General features: G+C 29.0%; 1 protein-coding gene across 7 annotated transcripts in view; it reads left to right on the forward strand.

Annotated features, from left to right (window-relative positions):
* The window catches only part of Kpc2 (Kip1 ubiquitination-promoting complex subunit 2), a 61,012-nt gene that overhangs the window by 12,030 nt on the left and 26,964 nt on the right, over positions 1-22,018 (forward strand). For all 7 annotated transcript variants that reach the window (XR_012755134.1, XR_012755135.1, XM_075356196.1 and 4 more), the window contains exons 3-5: positions 2,531-2,742; positions 12,643-12,931; positions 13,920-14,058. Coding sequence is in view for 5 of the 7 variants with exons in the window: in XM_075356196.1 (XP_075212311.1) it covers positions 2,531-2,742; positions 12,643-12,931; positions 13,920-14,058 (640 nt within the window). In the remaining 2 variants the exon portion in view is untranslated. The remainder of the gene's footprint in view (positions 1-2,530; positions 2,743-12,642; positions 12,932-13,919; positions 14,059-22,018) is intronic.

The following is a 22,018-nucleotide window of genomic DNA, read 5'->3' on the forward strand; positions in this document are numbered from 1 at the left end:
AACTACACCCAAAGAAAGTTTTGTCAAAAAACTTGAGGAACTGTTCAAAACAACTGAAGTAAAAGATCTCATTTTAGAGATTGATCCAAATGAAGAGAAACGTATGAATGTTCACCAAGGGCTAAGATAAGCAATTTGATTTGTATCACAAAGTTATGTAGCAAAGGAAATAAGCTACTACTGTTCAATTGAAGCAGAAACATTTTTTGTTAAAGAATAGATTTTTAATTTTTTTTGTAAATAAATATATATTATTTTGTAAAAAATAATTATTTTTTTGTGAAAAATAAATTCTTACTATAAATTTTTAAATATCTACATATGCATATTCCTCAGTGATTTAAAGTACCTTAATGCAATATAAATATGTTGTGGAGAGAAAAAAATACATGTTTTTAATATTGATCAGTGTATGTATTCCTTTGGTTTTTTAGTGTGGTTTTGATATAAGCAGAGTATTATGAGCTTGCATTAATCAAAGGATTCCTGTACTGGACCTTCACATTAAAAATTTTGTCAGTAGATAATATTGTGTTTGCTTTGTTGAGAAAAATGATTACTAAAGCTAAGGAAACACCTCATCCAATATATACCAGTATGGTATATGAAGCTATTAACTTATATATATCTATAAGAAACCAATACAATTTCATTTTTGTTAAATACAATTTAAAATAATTTTTATATACTTTTCTACATATCTCCAGCAACTGAGGCACTTGTACATTTTTCAATTACATAAATTTGTACAATTCTTCTAACTGATTTTAGCCACCTTTCTTTTCTGGATTGAAACTTGTTGTCAAAGCACTAGGTGCTTGTAATTTCTTCATGTTCATAAAACAATGGTAATCGCTAGATACCAATTCCGGGTGTTAAAGAGGATGATCAGATACTTATGACTTGATTGTTAGAGAAAAATTCAACTGTATTCAGCACCATGCAAGAAGACATTGTCATGCAAGAAAAAAAAATACCAGACCAAACATCATGCCACACATTTATTTTAAAATAGCCTTTATTAACACTTTTAATGTTTTACACTACACTTTCAAATCAGTAGTGATGATGCATTTCTTGAAATCAACCAAGAAAATTTTATTGTCCCAAAAGAACTTGCCATAATTTTCCTGGCATTTTCCTTTTTTTATTTTGTGTTTAAGCGAGTATAATTCCACACTACTGACTATTTCTCTGTATTTACATATGAAACCATACTTCATTGTCTATAAAAATTTTATCCAAAAAACATCACCTTGAATATTAACTTTTGAACATTTAAGAAAAATTAACACTGATCGTACCTGTTATGAAAGAATTTTAATAACCCATCAAGCACAAAACTTACAGTTGTGTAGTATTATTGTAATCACATCTTGAAGAACTTAAAACACCTGAAGAAATAAATAAGAAAGTTTTGAATTTTGAATCACCATATATCATCTTCTTAAATTCATCATCCCTAAAGGTTAGTCACCCATTGCCCATTTCTCTTTATGGACATTGGTCTCCCCATTTCTTAGCATATTACACTGTTGTCTCTTATCATCCTCATTCATTTCAATCTCTTGTAAAATTTCCAAAGTTGATTCCCATTTCTTCTACTTATGGTTTTTCGCCAACAAGAATCTTATCACTGAATGTGCTTTGCAGCTGAAAGGGATGCTCAATTGCAGCTCACATTTTTAAACAGTTATTAAATTAATATCAAACAAATATCTCTGCCACTGTTTGCTGAATTCAGCTACACAGTCTTTAAAATGTTAGTACTTGCTGATTAGTCCTCATATGATCATCATATTCAGACCAATTTTTAAAAAATTGTTTATATTAATTTTATTGTTTCTCACTGAAAGGCAATGCTTTGCACTATCAGCCCCATCCTTTCTTATTGCTGTGATTCATTTAAATGTGTTTGATATACAAGCTTGCTGCATTTTTCAAAAGTTGTTCTTTCGGAAAACAATATTCATTCAGAGATTTCCTATGGTGAAAAAAGTGAAGGTTTTACTTGTAGATTGAATAACACCTGCAATTTTATTGGGTTTGCATGCTGATTGTGATGTACATTAAAAGATAAAGAAGGCAACAGGAAATTGCTTCAATCTTTATCCTCCCTAATAATTTTGGCATGGGATGCTTGTTGTTATTGAAGGATGATTATGCCATTTTTGAGGGTGACTGTTGTTGTTATTGAAGGATGATTATGCCATTTTTGAGGGTGACTGTTGTCTTGTGTCTGATCATTTATAAATATTTTGTATGGCAGCTAGCATACCCACATAAGTTTAATGTATATTGTTTTTTCCCCTAGAGTATGGGTTACTTGAAGAATTTATCTTCTTATCACTTACTATTCATACATAGTTGATTACACTACTTGAAGTACGTATACAGAGATGTTTCTTTTACATCGTTTATTGAATCTTTTAATTCAGTTTCATAATTTATTCTTTGACATATATATATATATATATTTTTTTTTAAATACAAAAATTGACAGATAATATTTTATTACTTTTTTGTTTAGTTTCAGTCTGAATTTAGGAAGATATTGATATCTCTAGTTGAAGTAGCTGCACAATTGTTAACAGTAAGGCCTGATGCAGATGAAGTGTTTGCATCGATTACAGATCGACTTGAAACTAGAGATAAGATAGTGCCTGACAAAAATGCTGTAAGAAATTTAATGGAAATGGGATTTTCTGAGGAGAAAGTAATTTTAGCTCTTCGTCTTAAAAGGTGAATTTCTTTGGTGATTAAAAATGGTTTAAATTTAATCTTCAGTATCATTTTTTTTTTTAGATATTTTTGCTGCAGTTACTTTTCCCAATAAAATTTAATTTTAGAACTTGGCTAATGATTTTGGCTTGAAAGGCTGTGTTTCGGACCATTGGTGTCCCATTGTCTACTTATCTGACACTAGTCCCTGGGGTTTGCTGTTTATTAAAGCTATCTCTCCTATATCTATTAGCCAATCGAAAGATGGAAACATATAGTGTCTCTTGACAACATTCAAAACTAATTGTTATCTATGCAGTACTTCCTTGCCTCAAAACTTTATATTGTTGTGGGGAGTTTGCCTAAGATGCATTATTACTTAACATTAGCATTTATTACAAAGGCATTTGGAGCCTTTAATGAATGCTACAAACTTCAAATAATTGTCAATAAAGTAAACAAAATAATTTGTTTAGAACAGTGAAATGATATTAATGAATTTTAACAAATTTTCTGCTTTGTAAAAATTGTTATCCATGAAAGGAAATTTGTAGTAATAGTTTGTAATTCATACATTTTTATGTCCCAATTTCAATAAATATTAATCTTAAGTTTATTTTGGTTAAATGGAGAATTTCATCAGATAAAGAAGAGTTTGTAACAGAATGAATCAGTGAGATGTATTCCACTAACCAGCACATTTGACATGGTTTATTAAGAGTCTGAACATGCTGGTGATGTGCTTAATAACGTCTTTGCAAATTCTTCATTCATTTTCTGAATTATGATAATCTCAATTTCCTGAATCAGTATCAAGAGAAATCCTTCGTTGTTCGGATGTAGAAATCAAAATTTGCAATTCCTTCATTTGAATTTTCCAATGAAATTATATCTTCCTTATCAAATGATTCATCATCACTATTGGATAAATTATCTGACAAGCTATCTAAATCTATAGCACTATTTATTAACATGTTTTATAATTTTCTACCACAAATACTCATGGAACAATTAAAAAAAGAAAGTTGAATAATTTCTCTATTTTTTAAATTATACTTGTAACATAAGTTTATTTTTGGCAATTATTAGTGGAATGACCAGAATGATTAAGTTCTTGTAAAAAGTTATTTATTTCATTTACATTATTTTTAATTTTAACAAAAAAATTAATTACTGTAATATCAGTAATTCATGTGGGGTGTGTATTGAGTGAATAGCTCCAATGACTGGACATGTGAACATAATTGAGTCTGGATTATGATTTTATTTTTTAAACTATTTTCTCGTTACTCGTCAAAATGTATCCTTTATTCTAGTAAAATCAAATAAAAACAAACAAACATTTGATGTAATATTTATTACTGGTGTAATTGCATTTCATTGCCAGGGGTTATGGACATTCCATGATGCTGGAGGTGTTCATCATTAGTCCAATATGGAAGGGTACCTGTTAAAATTTAAACTTTTTGAATTGCATATTTTATATGTAAAAGATATAGTTATATTTTTTAAAAATATACAAAATCCCGAAATGAGTCCAGATTTTGACTCCCCTCCAGATTTTCATTGTCAAAGAAGCTATACTTGGGACTGATGGAAGTGGGTTCCCTTTTGTAGCCAGCATGTTAAATTAAAAAATTTTATTCTCAGATTATTGACTTTTTTCAGCTGGAAAAGTGATTGCTTTGTTTTTCCTTTTTCTACAAATATTTTACTTTGAAAGTTTCATTTTGAATCTTTCCTTTCATTTACTTTTTTGCCTCTATGAAATCCAAGACAAAAGAGTCTGTTCAGAAATCTCATCTATGGTTCCACAGAGACCATCATCAATTGTATTGAAAAATTTTGACAAATTTAATTAGTTGAGGGACCAGATTTTTTTTAACTATCATTTTACCTCATTTTAAACACTACTAGCCCTAAAAGAATATTATATTTCTTGAATTAACACAATTTTCAACTGCTCATTTCCCTTAAGGAAAATGAAACTTACTCTTTTTGTTTTTTAACATCAGCCATTATAAGTCACCAAATTTCTTAACGTCGTTTAGAAAAAAAAGACAACTATCAGCTTGCAACTATGTCGTGTGAATGATTGGGAATTCTGTTCACTTATGACTAAACATTGTTACATCATGCATGTCTAATTCACATGGGAATATTCAACTTCTGGTTATTTTTGGGTTTCCTCTCATGTACAAGATAAAACACCAAGTAATATTACTGTTTTTTTAACTATTCTTTGAGTAAAAATGTACTGTACAGGTATAAATTTACTATACATATATTTTATTATATTTTGGAGTAAAGTACATAATGTTTCACGTTGAAGATTTTTGAAGTATATTACAAGAACATATTTGTACAATTTTATTAACCACCATTTTATTTTGACTCTGAATAAATAATATCTCCATATAAATGTGTGGTGTGTAAATGTTGTATGAATACGTTAAATGTGATGCTCTTAAAATAGTTGAAACATTGCACTTCATACTGTAAGTAAATATATAGTCGATTACCTTAAGAAAGATAATTTTAATCCTATGTTTTGTCCTATGTTTATTCCTGATAATAGAAATCTGTAGGATAATAAATATATATAGAGTGTGTCATGAAGTTCTAGGACTTTCATAACCTGTTGTATTTGTAAAAATAATGGAAAAAGTTCGTATAAGCTTATTTCCTAAAATGCTTTATTTGCAAGTTACAGCTAGTGGAAGATTTTGCTTGAATTTCAGGAAATTCGAGCAATGAGGTGAAATGAGGTTGTACCAAAATTTATAAGGATGTTAATTAAGTGGCAGAATTAGTGATTTCTTATGGCTTTTGACCTAAAAAATCAAACCTAAAATAGGTCACAGAATCTTATCTGCAATAGTGTTTGAGAAATCTGGAGTGAAAACCAATAAATTGGGTAAAAAACCCTGGTTTTTTTTTGACATACAATAACTTTGTTAAATTGGTAATAAATACATAAAACTTTTAAACAAAAATTGTAGAGAATTTAATTGTGAACAAAATGGTGCATAAGTTTTATAAAATAAAGAAAAGTAAGAAAAATTTGAATTTTTAAGTCCATTACTACATTTGTCAGAAAAGTACTTATTTAAAATAAAACCAAATTTTTTTTGGTGATGTAAAAAATTTGCAAAAACAAAATTTCCTGTTAAAAATAAAAAAATAAAAAATACTGAAAATTACACATAAATTGTAAAATATAAATAAATAAATAAAAAATACTTAGATAATAATTTTTTTATGACAGGAATACAATAGATTATTTGAAAAATTATTTCAAAGTTGGCAATAAATAAAAGCTGATCAGTGCACAATACTGTATTTGTGTTTTATGATTCTGTAATGTACATTAAGTAGATTAATTAATTAAGGTAGGTATTTCATTAATTATGTAGGTATTAAGGTAGTAGGTTCATTAATTTACCTTAATTACAATTAAGGTAAGGTATATTAAATAAATCATGAATCAGTGGAAGGCAGTTTTCAACACCAATTTAGCATCAGGATATGGTACAGCCTTCTTCACAATCAAGTGTTTAGATCACTCATATTATCTAATCGCTTAAATTCTGAGGTCGACTTGCACTTTCTTCAAGAAGAATTACTGGCACAGCTGCTTGAAGATGTTCCTCTAACACTGAGATGCAAAGTATACTTCTAGTACAATGTCGTGTCTTCCCACTTCTCTTGTGGCATTTCCATTCACTTAAATCATCATTTCCCTGAGAAATGGATTGGTAGACATAGAGGTCCGCAATCCTGGTCAACAAGCTTGCCTGATCTAACACCTTTACATTTTTGCGTCTGGGGATGGATGAAAAATATTGTTTATGAAACAAAAATACAGTCTTATGAGGAATTAATTGTTCGCATCATGGATGCAGCTAAGCAACTTAAAACAGTCCTGAAGAACTAAAACAGCAACAAAAGCAGTACAGAGGTGTGCCAAGAAAGTGGTTGGCTCATTTTTGAACATTTATTATAAACTGGTACAGATAATGTACTTTGGTTTAGTTTCTGTTTTAAAATAAAATTTGAATTTTTGTACTCTTTTAATTTGAATTTTTCTTTTCTTTGTTTTATTCAACTTATCTTACACCATTTTGTTCAGAATTAAAATTTTTAACAAGGTTATGTATTTATTTATGTTTTCTTACCGGTCAGTTTATGTGTTTTCTACCAGTATGTGTTTATTTACCCATTTAACAAAGTTATTCTATGTCAGATATAAAAAACAGAGTTTTTACCTCAATATATTGGTTTTCACCCCCATATTTCTCAAAAACAACTGCAGATACAGTTCTAGGGCCAATTTTATTCAATGTTTCAGGTCAAAAACGATAAGAAATCACTAATTCTGCCCTTTAATTAAAATTCTGAAAATTTCAGTACAACAGACCTCATTTCTTCGGGGTAGCTGAAATCAGAGCAAAGTTGCAAACGAGTTTCAGAAGCTGAAACTCGCACGAAGCATTTTAGGGCATATGTTTATATGAACTTTTTCCATTATTTTCATGAATAATAATAATATATATATATATTTTTTTATAATCAAAAACCAACTTGAACAACCCAAGTATAGAATTACAAAGTAAATGAAATGACACTTCCAAAAGCGCTTTTGTGGGATCCCGCATCTTCGTTGCATATAAGACATATTTATACAAAATTACATATCAAACATAAATTTTTTTTTTAAATTGAAATAAAAGATTAAAATTACAATCATTTGTACAAAAACATATGAAGTCAATTAAATGAAATAACTACATATATATAAGTGTGACATTACATTACTGAGTAATGTAACATTGGCTGGCCAGGTTACATAGTATAAGTTTTATATTAATTTTATTTTTAATTTTTTTAATTGCGATGTCATATTTATATGTATGTTGTTAATTTATTTAATTGACCTCATATATTTTTATATAAATGATTGTAATTTTGAATCTTTTAGTTTTAATTGAAAAAAAAAAGATTTTACGTTTGATATGTAATTCTATATAAAAATATCTTTATACAACTGATGATGCGACTGGTGATTATACAACTGGATCCCACCAAGTGCTTTTAGAATAAATAAAAAAATATGGTAAGTGCCATTTCATTTACTTGTAATTCTGTACTTGGGTTGTTGAACTTGGTTTTTCATTATAAAAAAATACAATATATTGATACAGAGGAATATGGGTCTTATAAGTATTTACTTCAGAAAAAAAAAAAAAAATATATATATATATATATATATACAGTACCTTGATGAAATAATGTTTAAACATTTTTGAAATAATGATCACTTCGCCAACATCCATGGTGAATTTGCACATTTTTGCCTTTCATTTAAAAGATTTCATGTTCACAGCTTTTTTACATGCTGCATGAAATTAATTTTTTGTTTTTTTCTAAAAAAAAAGAAAAGATTCTTCATTTAATAATAAAGAAGTTTTTTTTTAATAAAAACAACTAATTACATGATAGGGTTTCAAAACAGGAACAGAATACCAAAAGAGTGGGTTACTAGTAAAGTGTTAGACAAGATGAATGAAAGGAAAAAGTGGAGAAATGTTTAACAGAAGAAGGTAGAAGGAAATATAGAATGATAAATAATGAACTGAAAAGGGAAACTGAGAAAGTTAGTGACTAGAAAAAATGTGTAGTGATAGAAAATTTGGTAAAAGAAGTGAGGTATGAGCTAATGTATAAAGAAGCATCAGAAATAGTTTTTAAAGAGAAATGGTGAAAGAAATTTATCAGACAGAGGCAAAAGATGGGGAAACACTTAATGAGAAGGTAGAAATAAAAACGAGATGGGAATAATATGTTGTGGATTTATTGTGTTGGGAGAAAAGCCAAGAGAAATAGATATGGGAGTGAAAGAAGGGTACAAAGTTCATGAACATCAAAAAGGGTACAATATATTAAAAAGTGAAATAAATGTGCTATTAAAATGATGAGAAAGGGAAAAGCTGAGGGTTGTGATGAAATACAAATTGAACTGTTCAACGTACTAGGAGAGACAGGAGAATTGTTAGTACTAGATCTATACAATGGAATACTTGAAGAAGGAAAGTGGTCAGAGGATTTCCTGGATATAATAATGGTACCAATATAAAAGAAAAGAAATACAAAGAAGTGTGAACGTAGAATGATTAGCCTAATATCACATGCAGCTAAGGTATTAATAAGGGTTCCAAATAGAACCCTATTGTATATCAAGAAGATATACAATAAATTGGATGGCAGTATTGAGGAAGAACAGTAAAGAAGAGGTGTGGGAACAAGGGACACTACAGGGCTGCTAAGAGTAATAGGTAAGAGATGCATGGAAAGAATGCAGCGAGTAATGTTGCATTTGTCAACCTAGAAAAGGCATTTGACAGAGTTAGATTGGATAAATTACTGCTAATTTTGTTAAAGAAGGGAGTTGACTGGAAAGAGAGGCGCCTAATAAAAGAGTTATACTATAAGCAGAGAATTAAAGTGAAGGTAGTTGTATATGAATAAATAACTTTCTTTATGCAGCATACTTCATTTATGTTTGGACAACAACCTTTCCTATAAAAATACCTACCTGAAAATTTACTTTTAGAACTATACTCTAATCTCAGAACTATAGTTTAGTTTCCTTCAGAGATATTATGTATATTAAAAATGGATCTTAGTAAAGTAATAAAACAGAACTGCAATTGAAAGAAATTTTTCGATCTTAGACCATCTTCAGTCTTAATTTTTAATTATAGTAAAAAATTTGTATTATTTTTTTTTAACATTTAGTAAAAGGAGCCTGTGATCATATGGCAACATTTTACGAGGCATGCTTTTAAAGTAAGATCTGTTTTGAAATAAAAACAAAAGTGAAAAATGATTAACTTTATTACCTTCTCATAAAAAACATATATTTACTATTCTGTATAGCTGCCTTCAACTTAAACATATTTTTCATAGGGTTTTACTAGCTTATCATTACCTGTTTAAGAAATTTAAGAAAGATTTGTTGAAGAACAAATCTTTGTTTAAGAAATTCCACTGGCAGTGACTTAAACAATACAGTAATATCATTTTTGTATTCATTATTGTCAGACCTTTGTGATGCAAGCCACAAAGCCTTAAACATTAAGGCTAAAAAAGAAAATAATCACTGGTAGCTAAATCTGCACTAAAGAGTGGACAATTGAAGATTTTCCAATGAAAATTTTATAGTTGCCTCTCTGATTTGCTGGATGTGCCTGTGCTTTGTCATGCAAAAACAGATTTTCAATGATGACATTCTGCAGCCTTAATTTTTGCAGTTCACAGAGTTCATTTATAAGCTGATCATGGTTTTCTGCTTTTTTATTTCTCCAAGAAAACCAATAATGATATCTTTGAATGACTTACATGCTGCTGGTTTTTTAGGATTCAGTTTGCTGTCAAATATATTTTCATGAATTAATTTTCTTATTTATGGCCGTGTGAATTTTTACTTTTTTAATTTGGCTTAATTGTGAAAAAAACCTCAGCTAAATGTTTAAAGCCTTTATCTAATGCTTTTACAAGATTCTTCATCGTAGTTTTATGTGTAGAGATTGTAAAATAATACAATCTGCTTTGACAAGGGGGTGGGGATGGATATTGACAACATTTTCCTTTCCTGGGGTAAACTGATTTCTTTTTGGCCTGCATTTAACTGCACACCATTTATCTGTAGCCGACTATCCCAAGGACAAACACAAGGAACAAATATATTTTGTAAAGCAATTCTGACTCTGTTTTGTAAAGCAACTGGAGAACAAGCCCTATCACTTTCAGGTCAGCATCAATTTGCCATGAGTGTTCATCATACTTAATATTTTTTTTAATTTTTGACATACTCTCATATGTTTCTTTCATTCCTACGGCATGTGCACTGCAAAACTTATTCAAGTTTTGCAGTGCAACAATACTACCATTAAGCTTCTTTTTGACAACTCTATAAATAATTGCTAATCTTGAATAACATATTCAGTGTTCAGTTCAGACATAGCCATTTAACATTGTGGCAGGAACAAATTAAACCATCTCTTCTAAATTATTTCAGTAAATTTATTTCAGTAAATTTTTGTTTGAATTTCTGTATACTGAAATGTAAATTTCATTCCATAAAACAAATGTAAATTCCATTCTTTAAAACATGAACCTAGGAGTTGTGCATGTTGTTTTAACAAATACAAGTTTCAAATTAGGTCACTCAGTTCTGCTTGTGTGATGAGGTTCGTTCAGTATTTCATTCTTCTGGAATGTAATTAATTCTATTGAAGTTGAGGATTCATCAGTTGAGCCTTCTGGGAATAGAAATTTCTTTTCAAGAAGTTTGAGCAATCAGAATCGGTAAATCAACACCATGAAGTACTGGTCTCAGCTGAACGAACATTTGGGTATGCTGAGCTGCTTTTATTGTTTGAATTGAAACCAGTAAAATTTGTTAAACAAAAATAGCAGTCTTCATAACAGTTAGTAGGCTCTTGCCAAATCATAGGCGGTATGCCAAAATGCAGATTTTCTTTTTTTTCCTTTTAGCCACTGGGTTAGTTTAACATAGCACTAGTGATGTATGGTTCATGTGGAGCCCAGGATTTATCTTGGTTTCCCAAGGGACAGTCAAAATAATGTTTGTAAGCAGTTTTCAGCAGATTGGATACTGGTTTTCTTGATTTTTCTTGGTGAATTCTCCATAAACATAAAAAAAAAATATTTGGAGAATCTTTACAAGCCGATTTTTATTCATTGTTAAAATTCAAAATGTTTTAATGAATGACAGTAAACTGAAATATTTACTTAATTATTAAAAATAATTAAGTTTTAATTTATAAATACTTAATTGCTTAAAATACTTCATAAAATTGCAACAAAACAGCACGAAACATGCACACACAACTTAACAAATCTGGATGTTCAATAAAATGATACCAGAAGTTGTTCTGTCATAAAAATCTTTCACTAAATTTATTGCATCACAATCTATAATATCTGTATGATAAAACCACTACCACTACTAAAGAATACAGCAAGTCATTTCAAGAGCAGAACTAATCCTGAAGAAAATTTTATCACTTTGAATTACTCATTATTTGACTTACTGACGTATCTGGCTTGACATGAAATGACATCATTTGACTGTTACGTATCAAATATAGGTCTACAGCATGCATCAAAATTTAAATCAGATGTGAATTAGTAAACATACAGACATACTAACTTATTTGTATTGTTTGTTCCATGAATGATGAAATAAATAAGTTTAAGGAGTATAACTTAGAACATTACATGATAGGTTGTTTTGGAATACATATTCAGATTCAGCATGTAAAATACTATAGAACACCTATTTCCTTTTCGGTTCTAAATTTTATGTTGATTGTGTGTAATCGATGGATGAAGCAATTACTTGATGAAAGTCCATCATAACAAAAAGAAAATGAAAACATTGATTTGAATTATTATTTTAAAAATTAATTTAAAAAAAATTGTTTTCACTTTTTCTTTTTGAAAAAATATAATATTGGCAGATTAAAATTCAAACATAATATCAAGTACATAATATGTACATAATATAACATAATATGTAAAGGACATATTTTTTGTTTTTTAATATTAAAATGATTTTCAAATAGTGCATTTGCTAAACTTATTTTACATTAGTCCTGAAAGAGATTTGACTGTATTAGTATATGATAATATGCTGAACAGGTCAGTTGTGATATATATATTGAGTATTGTTGTTACTACATTAATATAATCAGAAATAATTAAAGATAAATTTAAAGATTATTTACTTTAAAGGTAAGTGTTTTATTGTTCTGAAGACTTCTTTAATATTCTGTTTTTTTTTTTTTTTTACATGAAATAATTAATTTACTTTTTAATGCTATTTATTTTCAGAAATAACCCTAACGAAGCTTTAGAATGGTTATTGGAAAGAGGAGCTAGTAAGGTTGATGTATGTCCATCTATAGAAATGCTAGCTAATGAGAATGATCGTGGAGCAGAAGCTGCTGAGAAGCCTACTGTTGTTCAGTCTGTTGCAAAACTTCTAGCTTCATTTCGATCATTCAGGCGTAAAGAATTTAGACCTAGTCCTAAAGCCTTACAAGCAATGTTAGAAATGGGTTTTGTGGAGAAAGAAGCTGTAGAAGCACTTAGAATCACTGGAAATAATCAAGCATCTGCTGTAAGTTCTTTTTTATATCAGCATTACTGTGTGAGTTAGTAAATAAATATCACATTAAATAAAAAGTAAAATTTAACTCCTTTACAGTTAAGAAAATAATGATGAAAAACAACTCATCTGATTAAGAAATGTGAGCTTTTGTTATGACGATTCATAGGAAGAAACTATCTTAAAAAACACAAATGAACTCCACTGTAATGAAAATGGACTTTTCTGAGCAGTAATTGTTACAAGAAAACTATGCATAACTTCCCTTAACTCTCTACAGTCAAAAGAATAAAAAATATTTTAAATTGCAGATTTATGCAATTTAAAATAAGTGTAGTATGTGATAAGGATCCTTTTATTATCTGCAGAACTGTGGGATTAGCAGCAGCAATGTTAAATGTAACTTGTTATACTTAACAGATTTTTTCTTTTGATAATTGAAAATATAGAATAACAGTAGTTGTCAGTAATAATAGTTAAATTATGTAGTCAATGGTAATAAATAATCGGTAGTAGCTAATACTTAATGATATAGAAATACTAAAATTTGATTATCTTATCTAATTAATAAATTATTTTTAAGATATAAAAAAGAACTTTCTAGTGATTTATTAAAAAAAAGTATAAAATTGTAAAAACTGTTATACTTTATAAAATTTGTGTTTTATCTATAAAAATGTTGTTGGCCAAAATGAGAGTTTCCAGTATCACCCTTACCATTTAACTTATACCGAACCTCAGTAGCATTGCTGAGGTTTTATAGATTGGATTTTGTGTGTATGTATGTAAGTAACCAGTCTTTTTTGTTCTTTTGGCATGTACTACTAAAAAAAATGTACAGTATCTGTAATTTCTTAGTTCAAATCATCTCTTTTTTTATTGAAATCAATATACAAAAAGTAAACATTTTATGAAATAATTGCCATAAAAGGATTATCTAAAAAATAGAATTTCTGCAAATGAATGATTATAGTATTTATCTTATATCTTTTTTTCCTAGTGTGAATGGCTTTTGGGAGACAGAGGAGAGAATCTTCAAGATCTGGATACTGGTTTAGATAGTGAAGGTCCAATATACAAAGCACTGTTGGCAAATCCAGCAATTCAGTTAGGTCTAAACAATCCAAGATTGTTATTAGGTAAATGTTTCATTTTCTTTTTTTTTCTGAGATTTTTATTAAATTCTTTTTGTATGAAAGTTGAATTGCATGAGCGTGTTGTGTTTATTTACTTTAGATATATTATTCATATGGGCTCAAATTGTTAACCTATTTCAATATATATTAACATGTATCTAACCAGAAAAAAAGAATTGTATTATTGTTTATTTTACTACTAAAGAAAGATCAGTCCACTTACAAGTGTTTTATCATTTTGGTCAAGCTACTTCCTTGCTTTAGTTTTTTAATTAAATATAAATTAAAATAAAAATATAAATTTGCAATATAAATTGATGTGTATTGTATTTGGAATGTGTTTGCAAAAGATTTAAACAAACTTTGCATGTGGACGTAATCTTACTAGCAATCCTGTTGACTATGTTTTCATGTAATCAGACACTCCTAATACTCAACAACAGTTCACAAACAGTCAGATGCTACATAGTATAATTTAATACATCAGATTGTATTTAAACATCTTAATTTCTACATCAATCGTATTTAGCTGTGTGCTCATTTTTTTTCACTAAGTGTGATATAAAAATCACAATTATTTAGTATTTATATGTGCACATTTATAACTGTTAAATTATGCTAGTATTATAAGTTATGTAAGGGTTTATACAAATCATTCCCTTTAAAAATAAAATAAAAAGGGCAAACAGTACACACTGGTCAGTGGAATTGGTCGTAAAACTTTATAAGTCTAAAGTAAGAAAAACCTGAATGCCATACAAATGATATTTAATAAATAGTAGTAGCAACCGCAGGAGTTTCCATTTGAAGTGTGTTTTTATTAAGCAGAAGAAAGAAACAGATAAACAAAGTAAACTATATTTAATACAATGAATGAATTTGTAAAGGTAGCAATAAGAAGAAAAATTCACAAATTATTTTTAGGAACAAAATACTTACATGTAAGAAAATATTATGACCTGCAAATACTGACAACCAATTTGAAGTAGATTTTGTTTAAAGTGCTAAAGAAGCTTAAGTTCAAATTGAAAAAAGAAACCATAAAAGTATCTTATTAGACAGAGAGAAGATATTGTCTTAATAAAGCTTTAGTAGTTTTACACTATTTACATGAAACAATCTAGCAAAAAATTCTTGGATTTTTGTACTATGATAATACATCAACTTGCATTTCTCTATTAACTTATAATAATTTAGCCAAGAAATACTACATACTGATACTGCAGCATCTGTATTCTCCAGTTTTGGTGCCTTGCTACTTTTTTTTTCCCACTGATGAAGAGAACATTAAAAAGGACCATGATTTTGACAATAGATGAAATAAAAAAAAATAAAAAATGAAACCTCCAAGTGAACTTAAGACTACCAGAATATGCTTTCCACAAATATGTCGCATCTCAGAGGGACTATGTTGAAGGGGGCAATATCAGTATAGAAAAATAAGTAAATGTTTTGTACAAAAATTATAATTGTCATTACCTTTTTTATTACACTTCATATATTGTGTTATATATCCATACATCTGTTGTGAATATGTGTATAACTTACAAACATTATATATAGACACATACATACTTCTTCCCTCTTCTCAACAAATAGTTTCTCACTTTACATCATGATTTTCCCTCATCTGGGATGTTTTAGGAAGTAGTGGCTTGAAGTACTTTGGAGCTGAAACAAATTTCCCAAGAATTGATAGTACCAGGCCTTAATAGCACTTCAGGTATAGAAGTGCTGAGGCTTGGTGCAGGTTGATGTGAGCTTGATTTGCTGATGTTTGTCATTGCTCAGTCTCCTACAGAAACAACAGTTCGCTATAGTAGTGCTCATATATTTGAATGTTGAACTCTTGAAAACTTTGCTGAATAGGAGGCCTGGAATCTCAGTCAGGACTGCACATGTACTTTCAGTGAGGATGTGAACCATTTCCTGCAATAGAACTTGTGGACCCTCATTGTTTAAACAAATTTATTGATGTGGCTTGTAGAGAACCAAATTCCATAAAAAAATTATGAAATGGTAACTTTTTGATTGAGTTTAACAAAGATGAGCAGTATCATAAGTTGTTGTTACCTTTGCAGTCAGTTGGTACTGAGAAACAGTTGGTACATAGCACCAACCACATAACGACCTTAACAGTCAAAATCATCTATCTGAGCTTGACCATTTATATTGCGTCCCTGGCATTGTTTCTAATGCCAAAGATTTAATAATGCAAAAGTTGCATTTACTAAATATCAGTTTTGTCTTGTGTACTGTGCTGGAACATGACAATATGAATTGTGATGCTCTGGAAGTTTGGAGTAATCATAAACACCAGCATTCTGCTCGATATTATTAGTGCCTTTCTTATAAAGAGAAGACAGTTTTTTTAAATATCAACAGAACAGAAAATATCATTCACTGCAACACAACAGGAAAATAGAACATCACTTAACATGAGAAATTTTGTTAAAGCCAATCTTAACTTCACTCCAACTGTTCAGTGTGTTCCAAGCCACTAGAAGGTTATACATGAATAATACCTCATGTACAGAGTTAATTGGAACAACTCAAATAGTTAACTGAACAAGTTGCTTCACTGATTACTTCTAATATATAATTTTGTCATATAAAAGAAAGCTCTGTCTGTTTTATATTCGACAGAGAAACATGGCAAGTTTAGTTAGTTGATATACTACTAGTATTCCTTTTCTTGCTGCTAGTGCTTCTCACCAGCAGATAAGTAAAATCCCCATAAAAGATCACCAATAAAAGATCATGGACATCCTCTCTAACCTCCCAGTTATTCAAATCCTCACAGATTCTCATGATTCTTAGGCCATAAGATTTTATTAAATATACATAAGTTTTACACACACGTGCGCGCATACACACACACACACGCACACATATATATATACGTAGCAAAAACAGTTCTTTTGTTATTGTATTTGTTCATATTCCCCTCTGTACTTATATCTCAAAGACAGAAGTATAAAAATCGTTTACCACCAAGAGTACAGAATTCAATAATACCTTATGTTTATTATTTTTTTTCTAATGGCGATTTCGACGTTTTTCTCATCATCAGTTAAACTTTTTATTCTAAATCACACATTAAATTCAAACCATTAAAATTATAGCATAAAAATATGTAGTCATAAATAATAAAAAAATGTTTTTTGACTACATATTTTTATGTTATAATTCTTAATGGTTTAAATTTAATGTGTGATTTAGAATAAAAAGTTTAACTGATGATGAGGGAAAACCTCAAAAGCGCTATTAGAAAAAAAATAATAAGGTAAGAAGCATCATCGAATTATGTACTCTTGGTGGTAAACAGTTTTTATACTTTTGTCTTTGATATATACATATATATAATATAAAATATATAAACCACCAAAACTTAGTATTAGATATAAGTTAAACTTACCATATTAATTTACAAAGACTGGTATTCAAGACATCCTGCAACTTCAGTTTGTATTAAATTCTGTATCTATTACATTAAAACACATTCCTTTAATGATTTGCTATTTTATTTAAAATTAGGTTTTCTATTCTGAAATTTTGAATGATATTATGAGTCTACATATAATTTTGCTGTCCAGTACTAGAATAATTTAACAGCTGTTAGATTGTATTTTTATTACGTTTTTAATTTAATCATTATCTTCAAATGTGATCTGGTGGTTCATCCTTTTATATTTTTGTTTATGTTTATAAATGTAATATTTCTTGAATATATTAATTTTTTATCAATATTACAAATCTCCAAAATCTCTAAATTGTTTTCAATCTGTAATACTATGTTTGCATTCTACTAACAGATGATCAGCTTCATTAGATACACCTCTTTTTTTTGTTTTGTATGCTATACAATGTTCTGTGCAATTTTTTTAAATGATCAGTTGGTTTTACTAATATAAATACGAGGGTGAATCAAATATCAGCAGTAATTTTTTTAAAATAAATTTGTAGATTAATAATATACACAATTCATACCTTCATCATTTCTCTATATAGTCTCCTGCACGAACTACACACTTTTGCCAACGATTTGAAAGCTTGAATATTCCTTGTTCATAAAAAGTTTGAGGACAAGTGATCAATTAATTTTGCATGTGCTCCTCAACATCTTCATTGTTTTGAATAGTTTCCCTCAAGCAATTCTTTGAAGGGCGCAAACAAAAAATAATTAGGGGGCAAATCTGGACTGTAGGGAGGGTGGTTGAGGATTTCCCAGTGCATTTTTTCCAATTTATCCCTTGTCAAAATCACAGTGTGCAGCCTGGCATTTTCATGGAGAAGAATGACATTTCTGTTGGGCATACCCCATCTTTTGTTACAGTAGGTGACTTTTGTTGACTGTAGTAGCTGACAATAGTAAGGCACATTTACCGTTCATTGATTGTGGAGAAAATCAATGAGTAAAACACCGCTGGAGTCAAAAAAAATTATTGCAACAACGTTTCTCCAAGACAGACAGGTTTTGGCCTTCACTGGGCAGCCCTCATCCTTCCCTCGCCACTCCTTGTCGAATAATGTGCCACCTTGGTTCAATACCTCGATTAAGTTTAATTACTCTAAATATTTTATTATTTGCTGGTTCATTCAAATAAATAAAAGTCTTTATTTAATTTATAATATAAATTATTTTTATTATAATCTTTGAACTTGTAATTCATATATATAACATTATTGTATTAATTAATTACACATTCATAATTAACCTATGTTGAGTCTCTGAAGGATGGAACAAGACTGATCAACAATGGAGCATTAGACAAATTAATAAGATTGACAAAAAAAGTGAAAATTTTTATTTTTACAAATAAAAAAAGGAGGAAATGAAACCTGAGTCTTAACATAACTGCCCACCAAAAAGTATGGAATTTAACATTGTAAATGAAACTATTACAAAAAATAATATGAATCATATGATTTTTGCAATTACTATATGATACAATCCATAATGTTGCATTTCAGCAGAATAACAAACAAGTTTAATTGTGAATAAATGAAAAATAATCTAATTAAATTGTTAATATGTATGTTTAGTTAAAATAGTATTTACATTAATTTATGATATAATATCAATAGTACTCATATAGATGTATAATGAATTAATTAAAAGATTCATAATAATAATAATAGTGTTTTGAATAATAATCAGCATATTATTTAAATAAATAATAATACAATTGAATATTGTAACCTATAATAGTTTGAAATTACATTCACATTAATCGTAAATAATAAATAAATCTAGGGAACCCTAATAATCCTCAAGATCAGTAAATTATTACTGGTGTCTTATTCACCTAATATACAAATCAATATATAATCATATAATGTATAATGTAGATGTGAAGTTATAATTAAATTAATACAAATGTGTAAATTAGGTTATAAATATTAATGCAATATTTATGAGCATGTTGGCAGTCATATTATAAGAATATAAATCGTATGAAACTACCAAGAACAATAGTATGAAAATAATTAAATCAACAAAAAAAATATTATTTTAATCAATCATTTGAGATTGGTATAGGCATAATTTATGCACAGGTCTTCATAATGTACCATTAATTGGGTAATAATCAACTATCCTTACTAGGTTGTCAGAGCCTGGGTAAACCTGGGTGACAATTCCATATTTCTAATCCATGGGTGAAGAATTCTTGTTGTTTAACTAATACTAAATCTCCAATATAAAGATTACAGGATTGAAAACGTCATTTATTGCATTGTTGTAATTAATGTAAATAGTCATTAGACCATAGTCTCCAGATAGATTTTATAAATTTTTAGAGTAATTGCCAATGGCCTAAGTGATTAATTTTTTGGTAATTGGGTTCAGGCAAGAATGTGAGTGGACATCGTATGAGAAGGTATCCTAGGGATACATATTCTGGATCTCTATGATCTGTTGAAGTAGTGAAGGTAGGACTGGAATTGAGGCAGGCTTCAATTTGTGTTAAAACTGTATATAATTCCTCAAAATTAAGGGTAGTTTGTCCAGTTACACAACGCATATGAAATTGCTTTAGATTGAGCTTTCCCATAAACCACCAAAATGGGGTGAAGAGGGAGGAATAAATTATACCTTGTTTAGTTGTGAAATGCTTGAATGTCTGATTTCAGTTTTTCTGAAATTAAAAATTGATAAAAATTATTAAGTATATTTTTAGCACAACAGAAATTAGAACAGTTATCAGAAGACTTGAGTGAGAATACCCCTTCATGATATAAATCTTTTAAATACTGCAATAAACAACTGTGTATTCAATTGGATTGCCGTAGTCTACTGTGCATGTAGAGCATGGTCAGGAAGAAATAACTCTGGAAGATGGTAACTGACCAAGCTGTTGTAACCTGGTTTTTTGCATTATATCAAAAGCGTATCGTATATTTACGAATGATAGAAGAAATAATTTTCTTACTATTTATAATCCAATATTTCTGATGTAAAGAATGATGTGTTAATTGAACACCCGAATGCAAAAGACACAAATGCTGAGCATTAATAATCAGTATTGTAGTATTTGCATTTGATATTAAATAAGAGGATGTTTAACAAGGTAATGTAATACAGAGTGTTATATCTGCCTCCTACACGAAGTAAGCTAAAATTATCCAAAGATGGATAAAGTGATATAAGTTTGCTATGATTAGAAATAGTTTGATTTGTTTTTAAGATTATTTCGTTACTAAAATGGTTGCATTGTAGTTGTTGAATAAAAACGTTAAGAATATGATTTAATTCCTTTGTAGTTAGGGAATCAATGATTTGTTCTGATTTAATTGATTTAGCATTATGAAAAATCTAAAACAGAAACTGAATGTGCAAATTAAAGTGTAGTGAAGAAAATCATTCTGTGTAATTGAATAAAACAGTAGATACAAATGATATTACTATATTTTTGAGATTTTCTATTAAACATTCAGAATTCATATTACAGTAATTAAAAGTAATGTTATCTTTTGGCAAGGGAAAGAAGATTGTGAAAGCCATTGAGGACCATGCCACCAAAGTGACATGTCAAGTAATATACCTGTTGTACAACCTCTAGACAATACATCTGCTGGATTGTCAGAGGATTTGACATAATGCCAATTAGCATTTGAAGTATTTTTTAATTCTCAGAAATTTTATTGCCGACAAATTTTTTCCAATTAGATGGATGTCCATGAATCCTGTATAATGCTATTGTAGAGTGTGTATAAGTATATCTCATCAAAACGCATGTTTAAGGCAGTAACTACCTTTCATAATAAACGACTAAGTAGTAAACAACCACAAAGTTTAAGTCTTGGTAGTGTAATTTGTTTTAAGGGTGCTAATTTTGATTAGAACAAAGTAAGTTAGAAGAAGTTGTATGGTTGGTGTATACAATTTGTATGTAAATGCAACAGCCATAGCCTTTTATAGAAGCTTCAGAGAATCGATGTATTTGAATAGAATTAATTCTACTATCAATGTTAGGTTTAATGGAACAATTTATTTTGATTCATTCAAGTGCTACTGGTTGTATAAATTGAGCCATTTTGTTAGTAATGTGTTGGGTAATATTTCGTCCCAATTAATTTTAAGTTGCTACAACAATTGCATAAAATATATGTGAGAAAACAATAGGACCAATGAGTTCTAAAGGATCAAACACACCTACTATAATGGACAGAACATTTCTTTTAGTTTGTTTTTTAGAATCATTAGAATGAGTAATTTGGAAAAGTAGCGTGTCTGAAGAATTATTCCAAAGAACTGTTAAAGTACATAAATTCTGTTCTTGATTTGAAGGAATGGAAGAATTGTGTTCAGAAGAAAACATCCTAGTATTATTGGAAAACCATTTGTAGAGTGGAAGTCCATATTGTTCTAATAATTTGGAAATATCAATTTTCAATTGAATAACTTCATTTAAGTTATCTGAACCTGTTATGAGATCATCAACATTAAAATTATTTCGAA

Source organism: Lycorma delicatula, chromosome 2 (genome assembly GCF_047948215.1).
Source record: "Lycorma delicatula isolate Av1 chromosome 2, ASM4794821v1, whole genome shotgun sequence".
NCBI lineage: Eukaryota > Metazoa > Arthropoda > Insecta > Hemiptera > Fulgoridae > Lycorma > Lycorma delicatula.